The sequence below is a fragment of the Daucus carota genome, chromosome 9 (assembly GCF_001625215.2).
Source record: "Daucus carota subsp. sativus chromosome 9, DH1 v3.0, whole genome shotgun sequence".
Taxonomy (NCBI): domain Eukaryota; kingdom Viridiplantae; phylum Streptophyta; class Magnoliopsida; order Apiales; family Apiaceae; genus Daucus; species Daucus carota.
In genome coordinates, this window is record NC_030389.2 from 38697696 (window position 1) to 38708828 (window position 11133).

The following is an 11133-nucleotide window of genomic DNA, read 5'->3' on the forward strand; positions in this document are numbered from 1 at the left end:
AGTCTCATGAAACATCATACCGCAAAGTTCACTTGTTAGTCAATATACATGTAGCAAAGTCTTTATGTCAATGTCTAAACATATATTGAGATGTGTCTTGTAAGGTTGTTCACGAACATAGCTGTTCGCGAACAAGCTCGAACTCGGCTCGATAAAAGCTCGGTTCGGCTCGGTTCGTTAAGAACTCGAGCTCGAGCTCGAACACATATATGTGTACGTTAAGAAAACGAGCTCGAGCCGCGCTTTTAGTGTGTTCGGCTCGAGCTCGGCTCGTTAAAACTCGAAAAAATGTAATATTTTTAGGATAATTTTATAATATATACTCCCTCTGTCCCAACAGGTTCTTTACGTTACTTTTTGGCACGCATTTTAAGGCTCCTGTAAAGTATACTTACATTATATATTTATTTTTTTAAAAAATCCTGAAAAAAGTTTGACGTTTAAACTTTTATTCAAAAAAAGAAAAATTAAAAAAAACATTATTGAACTATACTTTATAAGAGCCTCAAAATGTGTGCAAACAGTGAACGTAAACATCCTGGTGGGACAGGTTCGTGTATAAAAAACATGTTATTCTTAGGAATTGAACCCAAGACTTTTCCAACATAACTACACCACTTAAACCAATTGAGCTATACAATCAATCAGTTTTTTATTCAAAATCATTAACCACATACATTAAAACTGTAGTATTTATATTATTTTCAATGTCTTACTTATTTGAGATAGGTTATTATTTGAGTTAAGTCTCATATGTTGTTTATATGATAGATTAATATCTGTAAATTAATTATTTACGTAAATAAATTTAAAATTTAAAAAGAATCTGAACAATCATGATGTCTCAGTTAGCACAGAATTCTACTTCCGCCTTCTCTTCACGGTCAAATCTCCATCTACCAGGGCTTCAAGAGCTCTTGCAGTTGGTAGTTTATTCCTGGTACTTTGTCTCCTGGAGTTCATGTAAATAGGCTGCTCTGGAGCACTCTTATCTGCAGAGGTTTGAAGTGCACAGCAAGCATCCTGTTGGGTGCTCGTGATATCATCTTGCACGTTTGCTAAATTTGTCATGAACATGCCAGATTGAGAATTTTCTTGATCATAAGAATCATCATCTTGAGAAGCTCTAGTAGTGCTCCCACAAGGGTTTCGTTTTGGGGAACTGGTAAATGGCCGCCTATTTTGGGATGAGCCCACTTGAGAAAATGCTTTGCTGTTTGGGTCAAGAACATCTGAGCAGCCACCATGAACAAGATATCCAAATCTCGGAACCAATGGAAATGTGCTCCTGTCAGAACCTGTGTCCTCATTAGTACAAGCAGTTGTAGTCCTGTGACTTTCCCTGAATGAAAGTGAAGTATCAAGATTATCTCTCTTCAGCTTTTGGCTCAACTGAATATCTACTAGTTCTGGAGCCTGCTTGTCGTCGTACAACTTCTTTTGCTTTTCTGCTTTCGTTATGGTTTCTGGACCATCAATCCGAACAAGTTGGTTTGAACTACTTGTTTGCTGATCCACCGACACGTTTTGGATGCAATTGGATTTAATAGTTGAGACAAAAGAAGTATCCTCCTCACTGTGTCGGGAAACAATTATCATTTCTGATGGCAAAGTTTTCAATTTTTTGGATTTGACAGATTTTCCATTATTGAGGCTTGTATGAGGCAAAGAAAAACGACGCTTCTTAGGCAAATTTGGCTGCTCCTTGGTCTCCTCAATCAACCCCTTCTCTTCCTTCTTCTCCCCTTCATCATAAGTGTCAAGCTGAAGAAGCTCTGGTTCAGAACCAACCTTACTCAAGACATCTTTAAAAGATTCAAAATAGTGGTTTCCTTTAACTAATTTTCTTGAAAACTTCTCAACACAAGGAGGAAGAAAGACCAGAGAAGCTTTGTTTTTTGGCTGTTCTGAGTGCCATCCTCTTGCCAGCAAACGGGGCCAGACGGCTTCCCAAAACAAATCACTAGACTGAACTTTGGTTAAACGACAACGTCCAGTCAGAATCTTCACAATCTCAGCAACAGGTATCCGCACAGGCCTACGGACCATGCTTGTTAGATCTCGGTTTCCTTTTCCAATGGCAACTGAATTAACAAAGGTTTCCAACCCAACAATAGATTTTATAGAGAACACATATTCGGTTAGCGACATGTCCTTCTCTGCATATTTTTCAGTCACCTGCCAATTGAGCTTCACTCACATTAAATAGCCACTAACCATTAAATCCCCTATATATGTCAGGCAGTGAAAATCATTAATTAATACACGAACTTCACTCACATTAAATAGCCACTAACCATTAACTCGATCCACCAATCAATAATGGTGATATCCAAAACATGTATAGGGATCTTAATTAAAAATCACAGATATTTTTTAGAGTAAAAAATCGAGTTATAAACTTCCCTGACAAGAACAAAAAGTGTTAAGTAATATGTACTATCCGTGCACAAACTCTGGTCGAATATTAAATAGACGATCTTACCTGCTGCAGAATCCTGCATTGTGTATTTGTTTTTTAAGTTGACTGGGTAGTGTGAGCATTACAAATATTCCTACAACTAAAATTTTCTACTCGGAAAAAAGAGAGTATAGTTAATAAATTACCTCCCTCAGCAGTTTCTGCCTTTCCTCGGAGACCTGAGGACTCAGACGAGATAATAGTTCCTGATGCCTGAAACCTTTGAATAACCATGTGCCATATGCACGCTTCCCTTTTCTGCCTTCACCACACGTTGACCATGTATTAAATCCAGAGGACTTATAAAACGCTGTGTAGTAGAAAAACAATAATTCTCCCATTTTTTTACTTCCAACAAATTCCTTCAGCTCAACAAACTTCTTCTTAAAGAGGTACAAGCCAAGGAGAAAGCTTGCCTCTTCTGTATCATTCCATAAATCACGGCAGACCCCAGGAACCAAAACGTAACATGGATCTGTTGAAAGCGAGTCAGTTGATTGCGCAGAAAAGTCCAGCCTTTCATCTTTCTTTTTCTCTGAGACAGTGCTGATATCTCTGATCAATGTGACTGGTACTGGTAATCGGGCACATGATCTTCGTTTTCTGTGTCAACCGGCCTGTTAAGATAGCTACTGTACTCAGGTCCTGTTATAAGGTCTGGAATTTGAGCCTGGAATTCTCTACCAACACGAGGAAGCAATACCATCTGATAAAAAAATGTCGATCAATATTACAAAATGATGAAATTCAATATTACTAAACCTTATAATATGAGGAGGAGCTAATATAAGGGGATAAAGCTACTGTATGCAGAGTTTATTTCATACAAATGAGTGCAAATATATATATAGATGCCTCTAATTAAATAGAAGTAAGAAATATTTTGTACCAACAAAAGAGTAAACATAAACACTGATCTACTAAAGCATTGAGAAAAGCATAAAAAGCATTGAGAAATATTTAATAGTTATTCTCACTTGGAAACATATGTTCAATTTTAAAATTTAAACAGACAAGAACACGGGTTTGAGAAGAAAAATGATTTGATCTTCCTAATTGTTTGAATGAGTATAATACCTGCTGTATATGTTTTAGCATAGTGAATACCGTACAATTCAGTTACAAGAAGACAAGGTTTCAAGGAGGTAGCTAGATATGCTTGACTATATACACATGAATTTTAATAGTATCAACTTAATTTTATATGAACTTCATTCCAAGAACTGTGTGTTTTAATCTTCATTCCAATAAAAGGTGGCCATTTTTAATATATCTTGCACAGCTCAAAGATTATGTTACATAACATATAAGATCTCCAAATTCTTTTCCCTAGCAATTTAGTTTCATTGTCATTTTAACAGATTGAAGATCGAAGATTGAAGGAGTCCTTTCAAAACATGTAATAAACTGGACCGGGGAGTACATCATTCAACAAGCATTTTTATATTAAAACTAACACTTTCAAGGCCAAACATGAATAGCATATGTAATTAAAAAATAAATAATAAATATAAACTTGCTCCAGTGTTAATCTGCTCATGTCCAGCAGTTTAGATGTGATAAGTCATTGTAACTGATAATCCTAGAAAGTCTTATGTATGTTCTCGAATTATATGAAGAGCCTTTATAAGGTGCTCCAGTAATTTGTAATTTAGTATCCAGCAATAACAGATATATATACACCAATTCCCAGTCACATATTTAAGCCTACTTCATATTAGAGTATTGCAATTATTGTTATCACACCCAAGGACGGGGACCAGGGCCTCGGGACGGTTCACACGATTGGCAGTTTTCTCTTGATAAAACACACAAGCGTGCGCACGTGCGTGCATTTGCGTCGGTGCGTTGGGGCGCCGGCGCCGGCGCCTTGGCACGCCGTCGGGACGCCCGAGGCCTCGGCATGGGTGCCAACGGTTCTGCGGGCCCATGGTGTTAGGGTGATTCTCAATATTTTGGGCACGTTTAGCCTTGTTGACGGCTATTCTGCAGAGCTGACGTATGTTCGGCTAAACGATGATTGTCGATGATTTTCAAACAAAACTTGGGTTTATTTTCTAAAGAAAAAGATGAAGTTTTTGGAGCATCTAAAATTTTTAAATCTTTGGTTGAGAGAGAAAGTGGATGCTTTATTAAATCTCTAAGAAGTGATGGAGGTGAAGAGTTTACCTGTAAAGAATTTTGTCAGTTTTGCTAGGAAAATAGGATAAGGCTTCTACTCACTGTTCCAAGATCTTCACAACATAACGGAGTTGTGGAATGAAAAAATAGGACCATTTTAAATATGGTTCGAAGTATGCTTAAAAGTAAAAGCATGCCGATATATGGAATTCCGGGCTGAACCGGTAGAATGTGTATATTTATCAAACCTATGTGCCTGAAGAGTGTACATGGTTTGGCACATGAACAAGCATGGAGAGGGGAAAGACCTGATGTTTCTCACTTGTGTGAATTTGGGAGCATCACTTGTACATGTTCCAGATTAAAAAAGGACTAAGCTTGATCCAAAAAGTGAGAAATTCGTTTTTATTATTGGATATGTACCTGGTACAATGGGCTACAAGTTTTATAATCCTTCTACCGGAAAACTCGTAATCAATAGAGATTCTCATTTTGATGGAAAAAAAACATGGATTTGGGAGGTGCCTGAAAATGAGGTGTACATCATCTTTCCTCGTCAAGAAGAAGAAACATCGGAAAATAAAGATGATATCACACCACCTGATCATTCTCCTAGCTCACAATCAGATCACGATTCTGAAGGACCACTTCGAGTGAGCAATCGAGGTACAGTGGGTCTACAAACTAAAGAAAAATGCAGCTGGTGAAGTTGAAAAACTCAAAGCACGGCTTGTTGCAAAGGGATATAGTAAAAAACATGGCATTCACTATGACAAGGTTTTTGGCCCCGGCATTCATTACTCTGGCAGGTCGATATATGTGGGTTTCAGATGGATGTAAAGTCTGTGTTTCTGAACCGTTATTTGGAGGAAGAAGTTTACATTAGACAACAGCAAGGATTTGTTGTTAAAGGTCATGAAGATAAAGTGCTGAAGTTAAAAAAGGCCCTTTACGGGTTAAAGCAAGCGCCTAAAGCGTGGTACAATAGAATTGATAAATATTTTCGAGATCATGGATTTATTAGGTGTTCGAATGAACATGCACTCTATGTCAAAAATGATTCAAACAGAGGGTTTATGCTTGTATGTTTACACGTAGATGACTTGATTTTCACTGGGTACATTATAATGTTTAATGAATTTAGGAAAGAAATGGCTCAAAAATTTGACATGACTGATCTAGATCTAGGTTTGATGTCATATTATCTGGAAATGGAAGTAAAACAAAGTGATGAAGATAAAGTTTTTATTTCTCCGAAAGCTTATATATGCTAAGAAAATTCTTGAGAAATTTAAGATAAAGGATGGTAATCTAGCGAGTACACCAATGCCATGTGGAACGAAGCTATGAAAGTAAGAAAATTGATCCATCTCTTTACAGGAGTATTGTTGGAAGCCTGAGATATATAATTATAACCTGCACGAGGCTTGATATTTTATATGGTGTTAGTCTCATTAGTGATTATATGGAAGTACGAATTGTGTCGCACTTGAAGATGGCTAAAAGAATACTTCAACATATCGAAGGTACTCTTAATATATGGTGTTGCTTATTTTCCATCAAAAGATGTTACACTCTATGGATACGGTGATAGTGACTGGGGTGGCACAACTGGTTTTATATTCTTCTTGGGAGATACTGCTTTCACTTGGTGTTCAGAAAAAACCCCAATAGTGACACTCTCCACCATTGTGAAGCTGAGTAGGTTTCTGCAGCATTATGTGTGTGTCATGCTATTTGGTTAAGATGAAAGTTGAGGATAATTCACTTGCCTCAAGAAAAATCTACCACTACTTCCATTGATAATAAATCTGTCATTGAGTTAGCAAAGAATCCAACATTTCATGACAGAAGCAAACACATTGATACTAGATATCACTTCATAAGAGAATGTGTCGAAGGGAAAGATGTAGAGCTGGCTCATGTGAAAACAAATGACCAATTCCCAGTCATATATTTAAGCCTACTTCATATTAGAGAGTATTGTATTTTTTGTCATCAATCTATCAGCATAAACATAAATCACTGATTTTTATTGCTCAATTGCAACTTCAGAGTATATTAGCCTCATTACATTGTATATTAGCCTCATTACATTTCCGTAACGTTCATGGCTCATGCTTGAAGCTCGCTGGATGAAATAGTTGGTCAATACTTTTGTTAGTCTATAGTATAGACAACCCAAAGATTATGGTATATATCATACTAAATCCCCAATCCTATGTATAAAGAAACGTGTGACGTATAAAATATAAGAGAATCATACATAAAAGATTGAAGGAGCAATTATGGATGGAGTTTCCAAAACATTTATGAAATGGGGACAATGCCATACATCCTTCGACCATTAATTTTATGTTAAAAACAACAATTTTATTGATTTTTAAAGCCAAACATACTCGAAACATAAATTATTGCTTTTTTGAGTTTAATTGGTACTTCGGCATGGATTAGCTTCCCCATGGTTTGGCTACATTGATAGCTCATTAGATGTTCGCACGAAGCACCACTTAGTTAATATTTTGGCATCATTTCTCTTAATAAATAGTGGGCTCTCATTTCTACCATACAAAAAACCCAGATACATAACATAAGCATAAAGACGCCATTATACATATACATGTATCTATCTGCATAAGCATAAAGACGCGATTAATCATATACATGTATCTATATATATGTAGAGGAGACCGGTGTACCTTTTTTACACAAGCTAAGGTTGGTAGGGGCTTCAAGCTAGAGAGAAGAAAAAACACTGCTAGTATTTCAAGGGGGTGAGAGGGAGCAAGAGTACAATGGAGAGTGTGCTTGTATTTATATATTTATGACAACTAATCTATAATAAACTATAATAAGGAAGATATGCATAATTAATTTGTTATAATAGTTTGGTTAGATATTTTTGTCATCCTAAATTTGAATTTTCATAGTGTGAACTTTATTTTATATTACCGAGAACCACTTTAGTTTAGAAAACCATGTGTTTTAATCTTCCTAAAATATTTTTTTAATACCATGGTGTCATTTCTAATATTTTACACAAATCAAAGATCATGGTACATAACATGTTATGAGATCCCCAAATTCCTTTACCTAACAATTTGGTTTGGTTGTCATTTTATTGAAGATCCAAGATTGAAAGAGTGCTTCCAAAACATTTACAGAAAAGGATATGCACCACATCATTCAACAAGTATTTTTATGTTAAAAAACAACACTTTCAAGGTCAAATATGAGTAGAACAAAAATAAATCACTGATTTTATATCTCTGAAGCTTGCTTGATGAAAATTTTGGTCAATATAATTTTGTTAGGCTACAATATAGACAACCCAAAGATTATGGTATATGATATTCTAAATCCCCAATCCTATTTACAGAAGAATGGTGCCATGCATAATCCCCAAAGATTATTATATGTATATATAATAAGAAAACAATTATCATCTTAAAAACTAACAAGATAAATAAGCATAAACATGAGATTATACATGTGCATGTATCTATCTATATGTACCGGAGAAATGACTGGTGTACCTTTTTTAAGCAAGTTAAGGTTGCTACGGGGCTCCAAGCCAAAGAGAAGAAAAAAGACCAGAATTTCAAAGCGGCGGAAAGAGGAAGCTAGGGTAAAAACAAGAGTGTACTTATTTATATATATGCGGACACTAATTGTACATTGGTATTTGGATAATGTATTACTAAAAATCAAATTTAATTATCCCAAATTTCTATAATGAGCATGAAAACAATTTTTTTAAAATAATATTTTCTAGAATTCTATTGGTATTATAGAGGTTTTATAGTAAATATTTATGTATCATTTAAAATATTTATTTGAAAACTTAAAAGTCATAGGAATTCTATATTTTAATAGTAATATGTTTATTTTGTGAAAAATAAAACATTTAAATGAGTTTTCTATATTTGAATATGAGAAATACGTTCAGAAATTTTTTAGATATTTTGGATTAAAAGAATACAATTTAATAAAAGAACATAAAAATAATATCTAACATATGGAATAATATCTAACATATTAAAATATTCATATAATAATATATTTCATCATTTAAATGATAGTACTAAAGTTGTAATATAGATGTGCATAATATAAAGAGTGAAAATTGAAATTGACAATAAAAAATGGACTTGTATATCTCATTAAAAATTATTCTTTTAATACAAAATTTTATCTTATATTCTTCCATTTATATTAATTTTATTATTATATTATATAAATGTTCATAAAATATGAATTTAACTCATTTCTGATATATTAATCCAATATTGTTTTGCATTTTTCATTAAATTTATTTGATTATATCATAGTTTTTGTTTTGCATTTGAATATGAGTAAGCTTGTGCAAAATTAAAGAATTAATTGGGTAGGCTTGTGTAAATTTTAAAAATTCATTTTAAATATATTCACAATGTATAATATAGAAAAATAAGTATAATTATAATATTTAATTTGTGACAATAAATAAAAAAATTATCTATTAAGAATACTTCATAAATTGATACAAAAGACTCAAAAAGTAATTTAGTAATTAATAATAAAATTCAATGAAACACTAACATAAGAATATATAATTGCTCAAAAAAATCATAAAAATATACAATAATATTAATGACAATCGGCAACTTACAAAAAATATAAATTTAAAATTTTAATCAACATGTAATAAAAAATAAAATAAAACTGTTGCATATGTCTATAATATATATGGGCTTGACAATATTTAATTGGGGGCCTCCATTCTGAGACCTTGACCTAATTAGTAGTGCCCCAATCGTACATACTACTCGAGGTTCACAGATAAAACCCGGTCTCAACCAGCCTCTTCATATAGCTCTGGAATTTCAGCCTCGAGTTTTCAAACAACATGAAGAAGCAATTTTAGATCCCCTAAGACACCATTCGATTTACTACTTTCATGATAAGGAAGAGCTAAATACGAGAATAAAGCTACACTGTATGTAAAGTTTATTTCATACAAGTGAGTGCAAATATAGATACCTCTGATTCAAAGGAAGTATTTTGTATGAAAAAAAGAGTAAATATAAACACTTAAACATGGATCATCTAGCTAGGAAAGCATAGAGAAACTTATAAAACACAATGTTGGTTCTGTATAACAGGTTTTACATCTTGAACAACTAATTAATAATTTAATAGTCATTCCCAATACAAGTTAAAATTACTATTGCTAAAAATTAGCTTAATTAAATTAACAAAGGAAGGCCTAGCATATGTGAAGAAAAATGATTTGATCTTCCTAATTGTACCCAGTAGTCAGTGTTGTAAAAAGCGGGAAAAGCAGGAGGCGGATTTAATCGGTGAATTCATAGAACAAGGATTAATTAGGGATTTAACTAGATTGCTCGGGGATTAATGTGATGATTAATTGAATAATCAGATATTTAATCAGTTCGACGAGTTACGGAACAGAGATAATCAGTAACTAATCGTGATTAATCACCGACTTTTAGAAGAGAGTTATGAATATAATACATAAACATATTTTATACGAACTAAAAGAGTAAACATAAACACCTAGTATCTCCATGATCAAGTAAAGCATGGAGAAAAGCATAAAACCCAATGGTAGTTCTGCATAACAGTTTTACCATCTTGAAAAATAATAATTATAATTATTTCAAATGAAAGTTAAAAAAATAATTTTGCTTTAACTCTCACTTGAGAACACATATTCAATTTAAGAACTTAAACAAAGAAGAACGTCGATGTGTGAAAAAATAGGATTTGATCTTCCTAATTGTATCCATGAGTATAATACCAAACCAAAAACAACATTAGCACCCCCACAGTTTGGTGTACATTGACCATAGATGGTTCTACTATATCCATGGATCATATTAGCGACTCCCTTAATGAAACAGTTGGTTAGTATTTTTGATTTATAACATACTAGATCCACAATCCCGAGATATTCTTTCAGTAAGCAATTTGACTTAGTTGTCTTGTGAACCCAAGCATATGTATAAAGAAACGAGAGATGTATAAACTAAAAAAGAACCAAATGTAAAAGATTTAAGGAGGAGTTATGGATTGAGTTTTCAAAATAAGTACTACACGAGGACAATGCCAAACTTCCTTAGACAATAAGTTTTATGTTAATATGCCAAACTTTCTACACATGATATTTAGAAGCATTTGTTTTGGCTTAATAACCACTACAGTGGTGCAGAGAAATGATGAATTTTGTCTGGGAATATTAATATCACGTTACTGACGGGAAATATATCTCTTAGGTATCTCCATGAATTTTGCAACTCTTTTGTTTATGAATGTTTAATATAAGCTCCAACTTATGGTTTCGTAAGTGTAGTTGCATTAGTTTCATTTTCAATTTATATGGTATTGCACAGGATATTAGTCTATGTCTGAAGTATGTAATTTATGACTAAGTTTATCTGTCAGAAGGTTTGTATTATTATTTTAGTACGAAATAAATATATGTTTTTTTTTATTTTCAATTGTAAATTTCTAACGGACCTATTTGTCAGATGTTCAATTTATTATTA

The 11133-nt window shown here is 33.4% G+C and overlaps 1 protein-coding gene across 1 annotated transcript; it reads right to left on the reverse strand.

Annotated features, from left to right (window-relative positions):
• Positions 1 to 861: 861 nt before the first annotated feature.
• On the reverse strand, positions 862 to 3167 carry LOC108201607 (uncharacterized). The gene is made up of 3 exons (XM_064085449.1): positions 3095 to 3167; positions 2608 to 2996; positions 862 to 2178 (listed from the first exon to the last, which is right to left on the reverse strand). The coding sequence occupies exons 1-3, from the start codon at positions 3165 to 3167 to the stop codon at positions 862 to 864; spliced, it is 1779 nt and encodes a 592-aa protein (XP_063941519.1).
• Between the last annotated feature and the right edge of the window lie 7966 nt (positions 3168 to 11133).

Bases quoted from the DNA above. Each gene is read 5' to 3' on its own strand.
- LOC108201607 (XM_064085449.1), bottom strand. From the start codon at position 3,167: ATGGTATTGCTTCCTCGTGTTGGTAGAGAATTCCAGGCTCAAATTCCA. The intron at 2,997-3,094 runs GTAGCTATCTTA...GCACTGTCTCAG, and splicing joins TATAACAGGACCTGAGTACA to AGAAAAAGAAAGATGAAAGG. The intron at 2,179-2,607 runs GTAATTTATTAA...CTCAATTGGCAG, and splicing joins GGCAGAAACTGCTGAGGGAG to GTGACTGAAAAATATGCAGA.